The 16,766-nt window shown below is 42.4% G+C and overlaps 1 protein-coding gene across 7 annotated transcripts in view; it reads right to left on the bottom strand.

Annotated features, from left to right (window-relative positions):
- Nucleotides 1-16,766, bottom strand: part of LOC125458528 (organic cation/carnitine transporter 2-like) — a 113,798-nt gene that overhangs the window by 61,395 nt on the left and 35,637 nt on the right. For 6 of the 7 annotated variants that reach the window (XR_009446610.1, XM_059650622.1, XM_059650626.1 and 3 more), the window contains exon 4: nucleotides 5,410-5,581. The exons of the other annotated variant lie outside the window; for it this stretch is intronic. Coding sequence is in view for 5 of the 6 variants with exons in the window: in XM_059650622.1 (XP_059506605.1) it covers nucleotides 5,410-5,581 (172 nt within the window). In the remaining variant the exon portion in view is untranslated. The remainder of the gene's footprint in view (nucleotides 1-5,409; nucleotides 5,582-16,766) is intronic. 7 annotated transcript variants of the gene reach the window in all.

Here is a 16,766-nt window from a genome sequence, read left to right as displayed (position 1 = left end):
CACCTCCCACTCTCATTTCTCTCGCTCTCTCTCTCTCTCTCTCTCTCTCTCTCTCTCTCTCCAACTGATAAATACGCTGCATTTTATCTTTACAGGTTGGGCGTTGTTCCTTGTTAGAGGGAATTGATGTTAACCATTCCTTAAGGCTATAATATTTATTGTTCTGGCATTTCACACATGGTGCAGGAGTGACAGCTTCAGATATGTAGACCATTGGGATGTCTTCCAAGGAAGGTGGGGTCTGTACAAGAGAGATGGGTTGCACCTAAACTGGAGGGTACAAATACCTCAGCAGGGAAGTTTGATAGTGCACCTCAGGAGGGTTTAAGTTAGTCTGGTGGGGGATAGGCATTGGAGCAGCAGGTCAGTACTTACAGAGACTGGAAAGAGCTTGAGTCCAAGGCAAGTATGACTGAAGGGAACAGCAGTCAGGGAGAAGTTGCTGAGCTCAGCAGTACTGAAGGCTTGGACTGTATTTGCTTTAATGCAAGAAGTATAACAGATAAAATGGGTGAACTTAGAGCCTGGATTAATACATGCATTTGTGATGTTGCTGCTATCACAGACACATAATTGAGAGAAGGATGGGATTAACAGCTTTACATTCTGGGATATCAATGTTTTAGACAAGACAAAGAAGGAAGCAAAAGAGGTGGGGTGAGTTGCATTACTAGTTAGGGAGCATATCACAGCTGTATTGACAGAAGACACCCTGGACAAATGCTGCAGTGAGGCTCTATGGATACAGCTCAGGAATAGGAGGGGTACAACCACAATGCTGGGATTGTACTACAGACCAGGGAGATAGAGGAAGAGGAATGTAGTCAGATTCTGGAAAGATGTGAAAATAACAGGGTTGTTGTGGTGGGTGATTTTAACATCTCCCATATTGACTGGGACTCCCTTAGTGCCAGGCGTTTGGATGGGGAGTAATTTGTTAGGTATATCCAGAACAATATGGGAGGGGGCCATACAAGACCTGATATTGGGAACTGAACCAGCCAGGTGATCAAAGTTTCAGTGGTGGAGCACTTAGGGAATACTGAATGTAATTCCAAAAGTTTTGCATACTGATGGAAAAGGACAAGAGTGGACCTTGGATGTCTCATCAGCTGGATTGCGGTTTTTGAGGATGTGACAAGAATGATTGATGAAGGAAGGGCAGTAGTCATTGCCGATATGGACAGTAGTAAGGCACTTCATAAAGTACTGTATGGCAGGCTGGTACAGAAGGTAGAGTCTTATGGGATATGGGGCCAGTTGGCTAGATGGGTACAAAACTGGTTTGGTCATAGAAGACAGAAAGTAGCAGTGGAAGCATGCTTTTCGGAATGGAGATCAGTAGCTAGTGGTGTTCCATAGGGATCAATGCTGGGATTTTTGTTGTTTGAAATATATGTATAAATGATCTGGAGGAAAATGCAGTTGGTCTGATTAGCAAGTTTGCGCGTGACACTAAAATTGGTGAAGTTGCAGATAGTGAGGAGGATTGTTAAAAGATACAGTGGGATGTAGATAGATTGCAGACGTGGACAGAAAAATGGCAGATGAATTTTAAAATCCGGTCAAATGTGAAGTGATGCATTTTGGAAGATCAAACTCATGTGCGAACTACACAATAAATGCCATAAACACAGAGGGATTTGGGTGTACAGGTCCACAGATCCCTGAAAGTTGCAACACGAGCGGATAAGATGGTCAAGAGGCATACAGTTTTTAATTGGCCGGGGCATTGAAAATACAAGTTGATAAGTAATGTTACAGCCGTACAAAACTTTAGTTAGACCACATTTAGAACATAACATGCAGTTCTGGTCACCACACTGCTAGAAGGATATGAATGCTTTGGAGACGGTGCGGAAAAGGTTACCTAGGATGTTGCCAGGTCTTTCAGTTATGAGGAGATAAACTTGGATTGTTTTCAGTGGAAAGCTGGAGGCTGAGGGGTAACCTAATAGAAGTTGATGAAATTATGAAAGGCATGGATGGGGTGGATAGTTAGAGGCTTTTCCCAGGGTGGAAAGGTCAACTACAAGAGGGCACAGTTTCAAGGTGAGAGGGAGAAAGTTTAGGAGAGAAGTGCAGGGAAAGACTTTCACACAGAGGGTGATGTGTGCCTGGAATGCACTGCCAGTGGAGGAGGAGGAAACAGGCATGTTAGCAACGGCTAAGACATAACCTGGTAGACACATGAAGGTGAGGTGAACAGAGCGATAGATACCACACATGGGCAATAAGTATTAGGTCTAAATAGGGATTAAAATTGACCCTGCCCTGGTGGGCTGAACAGCCTGTTCCTGTGCTGTTTTGTACAGTATTGTATTTTACACAATGTTTTAAAGTTAGAGTGTTGGAATGTGATTGCAACCCTATCATAGATACAGCATTCTGAAAAGCCTATGACTCACATTTCGTCCCTTTCACTCTCTTGCAATACAAAACTAAAATTGAGAAGGAACCTTTAGGTTTTGGAAGAAATTTAAACAAATTTAACAATTTGAAGACTTTATTGTTGATCCAAATAAAATGTATTTATTATGAGGATGAGTAACAAAATAGTTGCTATTGGCTTTTTTTTTGCAGCTGAGATTCCTGTTTATGTCACATGGAATCGAGATTCAGGACAGAAATTAATGGTGTATCTTATGATACATTTGGTGGAGGATGAAGTATTTTATAATATGGAGTGCTGCCCCATCAAATTTGATCCGTCTTTTGACATTAATGACATTATTTAATGGAGATGACAGACTACTCCTGCCAGTTCAAATCTATTGAGAACTCCACGTCACCTCTGTTTTTGGAATGGTCACTGTATAGTGCCAGACAAATAATTGTGGCCCTTTCCTCCGATCAAGGAATTGAGGACAGAGGTCTTGCCTGTGAGAGCTGCTGGCTATTGTATGGCAGTGCCAGCACCGAGAGGTAATTCCTACCATTGTATGATATTTATGTAAGATCAAGTATGGTCAGTGTTCCAGGCCACATGGTGAATGATGGTGAGGTGTTGTGGAATGGAATCAAAGGATTGGCAGCAAGTTTGGGAGGTGGCTTTGAACTGGCAACCTCCTGTCGATGCCAGATCCCTCGATTAGGCACTGAGTGCTTTTCAACCAGGGACCCGCCTGGAAGCCCAGAAACAAAACCATCTGCAAGAAGCCCATTTGTCACAGCATCAATATCAGAAGTGATGAAGAGTCTTTTAAGTGGCCATTAATTGCCTGGTTAAGGCCTTCAATTAGCAACAAGTTGGAAAGGGCATTATCAGTGGATTTTGCTGAGGTGGATCAGGATTGAGGTGGGAAGGTGACATAGTCCCCAGCCGTTGTGCTCTCATTTGACTAAATTCTCCACCTCTACCAACTGCATCATCATATAAACCATTAAATTCTACCCTGAATCTGTACTCCATGTTACGTAAATAGAATCTCTACTGCCAAACACCTTTTTTGGTTTCTGAAGAAGGGTCTAGACCCAAAACATCAGCTCTCCTGCTCCTGTGATGCTGCTTGGCCTGCTGTGTTCATCCAGCTCTACCCCTTGTTGTCTCACCTTTTTTGCTAGTTATCTTCATAATCATTAAACCTACAAAATCTCCAAAATGGTAGAGACGGTGTTTATCTTCCTGCCAAAACCTTAAGGTTCCTTTTCAGATTTCAATTGCAAACCATGTCAATGTTACCTCTGTGATGTGGCTTACTTATAATGTTCACATACGTAGATTAACACTGCAGACCACGTGTGCTTGGTGTCTGATAGCTATCAAGAAGCTAATTTCCTGCTTATTGAAGTTCCAAACTGTGATAGACATTTCTTTGCTTCAGGATCATGCTTGGGCTCAAGTCAAGCATACAATCATAGATTCATAGAATTGTACAGCATGGAAAAAGACCCTTCTGTCCTACTTGAAGGTAGGAGATGGAGGGTGGTGGTGGAGGGTTGCTTTGTGGACTGGAAGCATGTGACCTGCAGTGTGCTGGGTCTACTGCTTTTTGCCATTTATATAAACGATTTGGATGTAAATACAACAGGACTGGTTAGTAAGTTTTCTGATGACACCAAAATTGGTGGCACAGTGGACAGTAAGGAATATTACCACAGAGTACAACGAGACCTTGATTAAAAGGGCAAATGGGCCGAGGAATGAAGGATGGAGTTAAATTTAGATAAATGCAAGGTGTTGCATTTTGGTAAGGCAAATCAGGGTAGGACTTACACACATAATGGTAGGGTCCCGGTCAGTGTTGCCGAACAAGGAGACCTTTGGGTGCAGGTTTGTAGGAGTATAGGATTTGAGCCGTTATGCTGAGCTTATACAAGGTATTGGTGAGACCCTTTCTGGATTACTGTGTCCAGTTCTGGTTGGCCTGTTATAGGAATGATATTATTAGGCTGGAGAGGTTCAGAAGAAATTTACCAGGATATTGCTGGGAACAGAGAGTTTGAGGTATAAGAAGAGGCTGAATAGGATGGGACTTTTTTCACTGGAGTGTAGGAGGATACGGGGTGACCTGATAGAGGTTTATAAAATCAGAAGGGTAATGGATAAGATTAATGACAGGTGTCTTTTCCCTATGAAGGGTCTAGGCCCGGAACGTCAACTTTTGTGCTCCTGAGATGCTGCTTGGCCTGCTGTGTTCATCCAGCTCCACACTTTGTTATCTCGGATTCTCCAGCATCTGCAGTTCCCATTATCTCTGATACAATTTTAACCCCACTGCGAAGCCCCTTCCAGGGATGCCTAACCTGAAGAAGTTACCCTCCTCCCTCCGGACCAACCTCAGGGAATCTTTCTCCCACTGCAACTCTCTTGTAATCTCTTCGGCCTTGAAACTGCTCGACCATGTCCTGAAGCAAACCAGGTACCACAGTCACATCACGTTCCTCAGCACCTGTTTACGGAACCGGATCATCCCCAATGGACTGCAGTCTACATTCAAGCCTTCCCAATTTGGCCCCAACCGTGAAAAAGAAAAGGATGAAGGGTCCAGGCCCGAAACGTCAGCTTTTGTGCTCCTGAGATGCTGCTCGGCCTGCTGTGTTCATCCAGTTCCACACTTTGTTATCTTTTCCCTATGTTGGGAGAGATTTCAAGACAAGGCAGCACATTTTTAAGGTGAGAAGAGAAAGATTTATAAAAGATATGAGGGGCAATGTTTTTAGGCAGAAAATGGTTCATGTGGGGAATGAACTTCCAGAGAAAGTAAAGGAGGTACAGTTACAAAGTTTAAAAGACATTTAGATAAGTACATGATTGAGAATGGGCCAAGCGCAGGCAGGTGGGACTGGTTTAGTCTGGGATTACGTTTGGCATGCACTGGTTGGACGGACTGGTCAGTTTCTGTGCTGTATGACTCTATGATCATGACTCTACTAATTAAATAAGTGAAGTTTCTAATACCTACTTACCACCACAAAGGAATGTACATCAGGCCAACAAGAGACAGGGTAAGAAGCAAAACCTGCCAGCTTCGTATGAAGTATGCAACCAAAGGCAAGAACATATAACCGCACGCATAAGAAATGCCAATTCCCAGTGTGCAATATGTAATTCGAATGGATTTTCCAAGTAGTTCTGATCCTATCAAAGGAGAAAAACCAGGTCAACAACAACAGTAATTGTGATTTATTTCCTGAATGTATTTCACTGTCTACTATTGCCACTCTGACAGAAAGATTAGTTTCTGTTCATTTATAACACTTCCATCAATTAAATTGAATGCTCTTGAAACTCCACGTGGCAAGTGTCATGGTGGATACTGAATGTCACCTGGGTTCATTTTTCACAACTCAGAGAAGGAAGTGATTGCACAGTTTAAGCAGAGATGAGATAAAACATGGAGCTTGACCCAGGAGAGAGAAGGGAAGGATAATAATGCAGTACTTCTGGATATCAATTGACAATAAGATTAAATTTAAAAGGCAATGGAAACAAATGAAACTGCCTTTCTCTTTTATATAAATCATTTTATCAGTTTGTGTAAGTAATGGTTCTGAAAGGGCCGATGTTGACGATTACGTTAGGCTCTCCCTGATTTGCTAATGTCTCACAGCACTGGGTGGGGAATTGGAGAGTTCAGCTTTAGATCCTGATTAAGTTGAGCATACAATCAAAGAGTCATAGAATTGTACAGCATGGAAGAAGACCCTTCTGTCCAACTTGAAGGTAGGAGACAGAGGGTGGTGGTGGAGGGTTGCTTGGTGGACTGGAAGCATGTGACCTGCAGTGTGCTGGGTCTACTGCTTTTTGCCATTTATATAAACCATTTGGATGTAAATATAACAGGACTGGTTAGTAAGTTTTCTGATGACACCAAAATTGGTGGTGTAGTGGACAGTAAGGAACCCATTTTCGATTGTTGCAAAAACCCATCTGGTTCACGAATGTCCTTTAGGGAAGGAAACTGTCATCCTTACCTGGTCTGGCTTACATGTGACTCCAGACCCACAGCAATATGGTTGACTCTTAACAACCATCTGGGCAATTAGGTTTGGGCAATAAATGCTGCCTAGCCAGACATGGCCTCATCCCATGGATGAATAAAGGTAAAATAAATTACTCTAAACCCTTCCAGATGCCTTTTAAATGTTGTAAGTGTACTAGCCTCCACCACTTCCTTTGGCAGCTCATTTTATACATGTGCCATCCTCTGTGTGAAAAAGTTACACCTAAGGTCCCTGTTAAATATTTCCCCATCTATCAAAAATCTGTGCCCTCTAGTTTTGGACTCCCCTACCCTTGGAAAAAGACCTCTGCTATTCACCCTATGCATACCCTTCATGATTTTATAGGTCTCTATATGTCACTCCTGAGCCTCCAAAGCTCTTGGGAAAAATGCCCCAACCTATTCAACCTCTCCCAGTACCTCAAACCCTCCTGTCCTGGATACATCCTTGTAAATCATTTCTACACCCTTTCCTAGAACTGGAAGATCAGAACTGAAGGGAGTATTCCAAAAGTGGTCTAGCCAAAGTCCTGTACAGCCAGAACATGATATCTCCAGCATCTGCAGTTCCCATTATCTCTCATAGCAAATGCCTTCTTCATTATCCTGTCTACTTGCAACTCCACCTTCATGAACCTCTTTCTAGTTCCAACAATTTACAGGGATGATACTCACCTGAAAGTTTCTAATTATTCGAAAAGACTACAGGTTTGTGCCGTTTGCTCCAGAAAACAGAAGTTTGAGGGTTAAGTTTAGAGAAGTCATTAAAATGGTGATGGAATTTGACAGCATATTCCACATACAGAAGCTGTTTCCACTTGCGAGATTGTCCAAGACCAAGGGTCACATTCATAATAATAACTAACAAATCCAGTAATCATTTTTACTGGTTAAAGTGAATGGTTAAAGTGTGCAACATGCCATCACATGAAGGCGTTGAAGTAAATAACTTGGATTCAGTTAAGGGGAAGCAAATTAGTGCACATGGGAAAAAGAATTTGAAGGATATGTTGTTGGAATTAGATGAAATAAGGCTGTCGGAGGCCCAAGCATAAATAATAACATAGACAACTTAGGCCAAATGTCTGTTTTCAAGATGTAAATTCATTAACACAGTTTTAAAATTTCACTCAATGAAGTCAGATTCTGGGCAGTTAACACAAAATGAGTACCCTACAAACCTGGATCCAACTACTTTATACTGAACACAGCCTAGTCACCCTTCCATTGCAAATTTTGCATCAACAAACATTATTATTTACACATGTAGGAGACTATTTAAGGATCCACAGGAAAGCACACAAACAATGAAATGTTCACTATTATGAAACAAGCAAAAAGATTTACAATATTTGGGTTAATTGTATACATAATAAATAAATATTAACTGAGAGTTACCATGTCACAAGAGCATGAGAGAGCCAATGTCTAAATATTTGGAAAACGTGAATCAGGAAAAGATTCCCAAAAATGTGCTGGTCCTGGGGTGTTGAGTTGTGATTGTCATATTAATGTGAAATCTAATGCTTTGAAGAGAGGTTGAGTAGATTAGGATTGTTTACAGTAGAAAAACAGAGGTTGAGGAGGGACCTGATTGAGGTCTGCAAAACCATGAGAGTTATAGACAGGGTGGATAGCAAGAAGCTTTTTCCCAGTGTGGGGGACTCAATTACTAGGGGTCACAATTTCAAGGTGAGAGGGGAAAAGTTTAAGGGAGATATGCGTGGAAAGTTCTTTACGCAAAGGGTGGTGGGTGCCTGGAACGCGTTGCCACAGAGGTGGTAGAGGCGGTCACGATAGCATCATTTAAGATGTATCTAGACAGATACATGAATGGGCAGGGAGCAGAGAGACACAGATCCTTGGAAAATAGGCGATAGGTTTAGATAGAAGATCTCGATTGGCGCAGGCTTGAAGGGCCGAAGGGCCTCTTCCTGTGCTGTAATTTTCTTCGTTCTTTGTTGAAATGTAGAGCTCCCAAGCGGAAAATGAGGTGCTGTTCTTTCAGCCTGCCCCATGGCACCCTCTCCTGCAACCCCAGAAGATGTAACACCTACCTGTTTACTTCCTCCTCAGTATCCAAGGGCCTAACACACCTTCCAGGTGAAGCAATGCTTTACCTGCACTCACACAGTCTAGTCTACTACATTCGCTGCTCACGATGTGGTCTCTTCTACAGTGGGGAAACAAAGCCTAGACTGGGTTAAGTTTTCATCAGAAGGAAGGGTCCAGGCCCGAAACGTCAGCCTTCCTGCTCCTATGATGCTGCTTGGTCTGCTGTGTTCATCCAGCTCTACACCTTGTTATCTCGGGTTCTCCAGCATCCGCAGTTCCTACTATCCCTAGACTGGGTGACTGCTTTGCAGAACACCCACGTTTTCACCAAAAAAAGACCCTGAGCTTCCAGTTGTCAGCCACTTCAACAAACCACCTTGCTCCCAGGCCAATATCTCTGTCTCAGATTTGCTGCAGTGCTCCAGCGAAGCTTAGCACAAGCTAGAAGAACGGCACCTCATTTTCTGCTTGGGAACACTACAGTCTTCGGGAATCAGAATCGAATTTTACAATTTTAGGGCTCGGACACATCTTCTCTCACGTCCTTACCCCAACCCCACACACGCCAGGCCGTGTTATCACTTGTTCTGCTGTTACAAACAACCCATTGTTTGCCACAAATCCTCCCCATTAGCAGCTATTATTTCTCCCAGGCTGATCATTATCCACTCCTTTGCCCAACAGTTTTTTTTATCTCTTTGAGTTTTATCTTAACCTATCATTTACTCCTTACTCCCTCCTCCACCCTACCTTCTGCATAAAACAAAACATCCCCCCCAACCGTGTCTCTCACATTCCCTGCAACTCATCCCTCACACCTCCTTCCTGCAATAACAATCAAAAAACAATCCCCCTTGCCCTCATGTACCACCCCACCAACCTCTAGATCCACACATCATCCTCCGACACTTCTGCCATGTGCAATCCAACACCACCACCAAAGACATTTTTCCCTCCCTACCCTTATCTGCTTTCCAGAGGGACTGCTCTCTCCATGGCTCCCTTGTCTGCTCCACACTCTCCTCCAGCCCCACAACACCCGGCACATTTCCCTGCAACCACAGGAAGTGCTACACCTGCCCCTACACCTCCCCCCTCACCTCCATCCCAGGCCCCAAGGAGACTTTCCACATCAAGCAGATGTTCACCTGCACATCCGCTAACATGGTATACTGTATCCACTGTTCCTGTTGTGGCCTCCTCTACATCGGAGAAACCAGTCGTAGGCTTCACAGAATATCTATGCTCAGTTCGCACTAAACAACTGCACCTCCCAGTCGCAAACAATTTCAACACCCCTCCCATTCCTCAGACAACATGTCTATCCTGGACCTCCTGTAGTGCTACAATGATGCCACCTGAAGGTTGCAGGAACAGCACCTCATATTCCGCTTGGGAACCCTGCAGCTCAATGGTATCAATGTGGACTTCACAAGCTTCAAAATCTCCCCTCCCCTTCCACATCCCAAAACCAGCCCAGCTTGTCCCCGCCTCCCTAATCTGTCCTTTCTCCCACCTATCCCCTTCTCCCACCTCAAGCCCACATCCCCATTTCCTACCTACTAACCTCTTCCTGCCCCCTTGACCTGTCCGTGCTCCCTAGACTGGCCTATCTCCTCCCTAACTCTCTAGCTACACTTACCTTTGCTGGTTCCATCCCCGCCTCTTTGACCTGTCTGTCTCCTCTCCACCTATCTTTTCCTTCATCCATCTTCTGTCCGCCTCCCCCTCGCTCCCTATTTATTTCAGAACCCCTTTCCCTTCCCCATTTCTGAAGAAGGGTCTAGGCCCAAAATGTCAGCTTTCCTGCTCCTCTGATGCTGCTTGGCCTACTGTGTTCATCCAGCTCTAAACCTTGTTATCTCATTTTCTGAGCTAACATCAGTTCTGACGAAGAATCAATGGACCTGAAAAGTTAACTGTGATCTCTCTCCAAAGATGCTGCTAGACCTGCTGAGTTTTTCTAGCAATTTCTGTTCCTGTTTCTTTTTTTTGATTTCCAGCATCCGCAGTTCCTTTGGTTTTGTTTTAGCTAACATCCAGATTTTAGGTTGCTTCAATACATAGAGAGAGAGAGGGAGAGAGAGTCTGCAGCTTGGGTGGTTTCTTTTCCTGTATTGTAAACACACATGCTGTTCACCTGCCCAGGTGCCCTACAGAGATTTATTGTCATGCTGATGACTTCTGGCATCCTGAATTAATCTCAACTGCACAAACCAATGTGCAATCTGTCACTGAGTGAAGCTTATTCTGCACACAAACATTCCCAGCATGGTGGCATTTTAGATTTCATGCCCCACTAGTTGAAGAAAGCAACAGTATAATAACAATTCACAATGATTTCAGTAACCCATTTTTAAATGTGTGGCTATTCCTTCCACTGTCCATTTGTCCCATTTGCTTCACAGTCCAAATAAAGCAAAATAAAAGATGTGTACAATTTTTGTACATATTTACCGTAATTTTAACTTGTTAATTTTTGTGTCGTTATCTTGAACTACTTCTGTGAATTCCACAAAACTCATGGTGTTACATTAAGCACCAGTGTTTCTCTGACATTTCATATTCACTTGATGCTCTCCTACTGATGCCATCGTTCAAACCATTTAGCACCTTTAAACTTGATGATGCTTCATAATGTAAAGTGAATTATTTTTGATTGAAAATCTGCAGGGTTTTCTGGCTAAAAATACTGGCCCATGAGCCATTGTAGCGCTGGTGGTTACCTCTTTGACACCGGCTTCAGTTAGCATCAGTGTGGAGGGGAAGAAACATTTCTGTGGAAATAATTGCTAACTTTATATTTTAAGATGTGTTTGACGAATTGATTAACTTGCATTTTTTCCTATTTAGCAGGGCTACTGGCCTGGGAGAGTTGCTGTACCCAGCAGTATGAGAACTGAATGAGCAAGCAGTTGATGGTGTGGCATGGTGGCTCAGTGGTCAGTGCTGCTGCTGCACAGTGTGAGGGACCTGGGTTCAATTCCACTCTCAGGCAGCTGTCTGTGTGGAGTTTGCATGTTCTCCCATGTTTACATGGGTTTCCTTCCACAGTCCAAAGGCGTGCAGGTTAGGTGGGTTGGCCCATAGTGCTCAGGGACGTGTGGGTTATAGAGGTGTAGGATGCTCCAAGGGTTGGTGTGGACTTGTTGGGCCAAAAGGCCTGTTTCTACATTGTGCAGATTCTATTTTTCCAAAAGCAATCTTTATAGGCTTACTTTGTTTCTTCCTCACTAAGCACACACATGCAATATGATTCAACTTCTTGCAGTTATAGCACTGTTCTCTTTGCTCATATACACTTACTTTTCTTATGTCTATGATGTCCTCTACAATATTTATATCCTGACCTCTAGCCCTGACCTACCTGCTGGCCCTTCTGAAACTTAGTTTTCCCTTTACTTCATTATTTTGCTCTCGTTTGTCTTAGAGTCATACAGTCATTGAGATATACAGCATGGAAATAGACCCTCTGGTCCAACTCGCCCATGCTACCCGGATGCCCTAAATAATCGTAGTCCTATTTGCCAGCATTTGGCCTATATCCCTCTAAACCCTTCCTAATAATATATGCATCCAGATGCCTCTTAAATGTAATTGTACCAGCCTCCACCACCTCCACTGGCAGCTCATTCTATACATGCCCCTCTGTGTGAAAAATTTGCTCCTTTTGTCCATTTTAAATCTTTCCCCTCTCACCTTAAACCTATGCCCTCTAGTTTTAGACTCCCCCAACCCAGGGAAAAATCCTTGTCTATTTACTCTATCCATGCCCCTCATGATTTTATAAACCGCTTGTCCTGGAATGTCTCTCAGTACAATGCAAACCTCATCTGTTCTCCCATTAAAATACTGCACCTGATGATTGACAACCTCAGGGCTTCTGCACGTGCCAATCGATTTCTTGACGGCATATTTCTACTCCTCCTATGGATGTGCTCTGATACAGGATCTTTTATTCCTAAGGCAATCATATCGCTGATAACATCATCTTTTGATTGTCTCAGCTCATGGGTAACAGCTAGATCTTTCAACTCCATCACATGCTGATCAGTAGATTTCCTCTGTCACAGAGCTTTGATCCTGAACACATACTATTCATGAGTAAAACTGACATGGACCAGAAAGAATGCCTTCAAAGCTTTCCACCTTTCTCTTGTCTACGTTCTGCTCGACAGTGAGGTTTAGACTGTGTTATAGCTTGTAGCACTCTTTTCCTAGCACCGAAACCAGGATTGTTACTCTCAATTTCTGAGCTTCTTATCTAGTTCTGTAGGTATATCATAGCTTCATCACTGGGGTTGGAAAATATGTCAATTATATCACACATCTCCTTTCATTTTCACAGCAGCAGGGAGTGACAAATTCACAGCCATTCTAACTCACTCAGCATTTCAATGCTGGACACTGCCATTTTAATTCTTGCCTTTTTTTCCAGTGGCTCGTTTGCTTGCAGTTCTGAAAATTCACACAAGCTCACCTTCACTGCTGACACTATATTTTATGTACCGTGTTTAATGGCTGCTATAGATTGAAATGAAAGCAAATTACTATGGCATGACTTTGGCAGGCGAACCAGTATTTATTTTCAAAGGCATTTTGACATGCACTTTGTCTCATAAAAAATAAAGACTTGAATGTTTACAGGGACTTCATGACTACAAGACACCCCAAAGTGAAAACAAAGTTGATTTTTCTGTCACAAAGTAGGAAGCACAGGAACTAATTGGTATTTAACAGTAATTTGAAATACAGTCATTTGAAAATGCCTACATCCTATGTTTCTTGCAAGGTTTATGCAGGGATAATTATTGGCCAGGGCGCTGGAGGTGTTTCCCCTGCTCTTCTTAGAAATAATGTCACAAGGTCTTTCTATCCACTCAAGTGGGCAAGCTAGGCCTCAGTTAAACATCTCCCCCCAAAGATGACAGGGCAAGGGTCCCTCAGTACTGTGCTGGAATATTGGCCAAGAGTTTTGTGCTTAATCCTTGGAATGGAACTTGAATACAAAATCCTATAGTTTAGAAGCATCCATGCTTCCAAATCCGTAACTGACATTCACTTAGTGGGCTTTGTCTAAAAGCATCCACATTATTGCCTCAGTATTCTGTGTGATAAAAAATTCCACATTCTAACCACTCTCTGGACGCCTGAATTTCTTATAGGTGTTATGAGTGATTATTGCAATGTTAAAGGTCTAGTTTGAATTCTATGTAATTCTGTGCAATTCATGCCACTTCATAATCTCTTGAGACTCCTATGTTGCTCTAACATTGTGATAACTGAAAACAGTTCAGAATTATTGTTCAATATGAAAATTGATTGCTCATTCATGTTTATTTTTGTATTAGACTCTAATTCACTTAGAGTATAGAGCATAGAACAGTGCAGCACAGGAACAGGTTCATTGGCCCACCATGTCTATGCTGACCATAATACCATTCTAAACAAATCCATTTGCCTGCATAGTCCATAGCCCTCTATTCTCTGCCTATTCATGCGTCTGTCAAAATGCCTCTTAAACCATGCTATTGTTTCTGCTCTACCACTTCCCCTGGCTGCATGTTCCATGCACCTACTCCTCTCTGTATAAAAAACATTTTTCATGCATCTTTTTCGAACTTCCACCTCCCTCACCTTAAACCTATGGGTGTGAGTATTTGTTACTTTTACCACAGGAAAGAGAGTTAGACTATATACTATATCCATGCCCCTCATAATTTTACATATTTTTATCAGATCACCCCTCAGCTTCTAACGCTCCAGTGAAAAAAACATCCAAGTTTGTCCAACCCCTCCTTATATGTAATATACTCCAATCCAGGCAACATTCTGAAAAACCTCTTTTGCACTCTCTCCAAAGCCTTAACAATCTTCCAGTAATGTGGTGACCAGTGCTGCACACAGCACTTTTAACACAGCCTGACCAAAGTCTTATACAGTTGCAGCATGATGTGCCAATTTTTATAACCAATTCCCTGACTAATTAAGGCAAGCATGCTGTATGCCTTCCCTATCAACTTGTGTTGCCACTTTCAGGGAGCTATGGATTTGTACCCCAAGATCCCTCTGCAATTTAATACTCCTAAGGTACAGCCATGTACAATATCCTTTCCTCTTGCATTTGAGTTCCCAAAATGCTTCACCCAACTTTCCAGCTGATCCATATCCTGCTGCATCCTTTGATAACCTACTGCACTCTCCACAAGTCCAACAAATATTTGTAATCTGCAGACTTAATAATCAGACCATTGATACATTCATTTAAATTATTTACATATAATACAAACAACAGAGGTCCCAGTGCTGATCCTTGTGGAACACCACTAACTACAGACCTCCAATCAGAAAAACATCCCTCCACAACTATCTGCTGTCTTCTACAGCCAAGACAATTTGTATCCAACTTGCCAGCTCACCAGAGATCTTCTAGACGAGCTAACGTGAGGGATCTTGTCAAATGCTTTAGCAAGTTCCATGTAGATAATGTCCACTGTCTTATCCTCATCAATTATCTTTGGCACTCACTCAAAAAGACTCAATCAAGTTTGTGAGACAATCCTTTCCCCACATACTGCCATGCTGACTGTCCCAATAAGTCTATTCTTCTCCAAATACAAGTAAATCCTATCCCTAAGAATCTTCTCCAATAATTTCGCTACCACTGATATAAGGCTCACTGGCTTATAATATCATGGATTATCCCTATTGTTGTTTTTCAACAAAGGTACAACATTGGTTATTCTTCAGTCTTTTGGAACCTTGCCTGTGGCTAAAGAGATTACAGTGATTTCTGTTAAGATCTTAGCGATCTCTTCCCTGGCGTCCTTCAGAGTTCTGTGAACTTTCCGACCTTCTTCATGCCACTGAACATCTCTCCTTTCTAAATATTGATTTTCCCCAGAGCATTAACAAACCCCTCTCTAAACTTATCATCATCCATTTCTTTCTCCTTAGTGAATACTGATGCGAAGTACTCATTAAGAACCTCACCCACTTCCTCTGGTTCCATATATAAACTCCCTCTTTTTTCCTTGATTGGACCTATCCTTCTCGTCATGACCCTTTTGTTCCTAATGTAAGTGTAAAATGCCTTTGGATTCTCCTTAATCCTACTTGCCTAGGATATTTCATGGCCCCTTCTAGTTCTCCTAATTATTTCTTTAAGTTCTTTCCTGCTTCCTTTATATTCCTCACAGGCCTTGTTTGATTTCTGATTCCTAAACCTTGCAGAGACCTCCCTTTTCTTTTTTACTAAACTTAAGACATCTCTCATCTACCGAGGTTGCTGAATCCTGAAATCTAAAGAGAAAGGGATCTAGTTTGAGGTTTGACATTTTAATAACATTATAGTTTTCAATAGTGCACTATAAATTGCACTATAAATATATTTCACTTGCACTATAAATATATTTCACTTACCAAAACCTCTGAACTGAAGTAAAGGATGAGAATTATATTTTGAACTTTTGAGACTCTTGTCTGTTATATATAGACTCCCTTGTAAGAAATATTCTGTTTTGGAATAGTATGCTTCTGACACATTGACTTTGGAGATTATCAACATCTGTTATATTAAATATAGATCTTGCATTGCTGACAGTTATACATGCCTTGCTGTGCAGATGCTTCAAGAGCCTTTGGTGACTATGCTGTTGATTATAAGATACTGCGAGGTATGTACCAATTGACTCAACCACCATATTTCAGTGTTCTGTTGTCCCCACCCACAGCTAAATATTGTGAATGTGCTAACATTTTTGTGTTGAGTGACTGATTTATGCTGTGCTGACTGTGATACGTTCCAATATGGAAATGAGCAAAATTTGGAACCTCTTAACAAGACCGGGAACTGGAGCAGCAAGTAAATATACCGACTTGGAGAAGACCTTGAGGCTTGGGAAAATATAGCTAAGTGGTAGAGCAATGAGGGAGAGTTTGCTGAGCTCAGCGGAATTGCAGGCTTGGAATGTGTTTGATCCAATGCAAGAAGTATAACAGGTAAGGCATCAGGTAAACCAAGCGGAGGCTTGGGGACCGCTTTGCAGAACACCTCCACTCAGTTCGCAACAAACTACTGCACCTCCCAGTCGCAAACCATTTTAACTCCCCCTCCCATTCTTTCGATGACATGTCCATCATGGGCCTCCTGCAGTGCCACAATGATGCCACCCGAAGGTTGCAGCAACAGCAACTCATATTCCGCCTGGGAACCCTGCAGCCCAATGGTATCAATGTGGACTTCACCAGTTTCAAAATCTCCCC

This window comes from Stegostoma tigrinum, chromosome 13 (genome assembly GCF_030684315.1).
Source record: "Stegostoma tigrinum isolate sSteTig4 chromosome 13, sSteTig4.hap1, whole genome shotgun sequence".
Lineage (NCBI taxonomy): Eukaryota > Metazoa > Chordata > Chondrichthyes > Orectolobiformes > Stegostomatidae > Stegostoma > Stegostoma tigrinum.
Note: the sequence above shows the minus strand (reverse complement) of the source record. Positions and strands in the feature narration are given on the sequence as shown.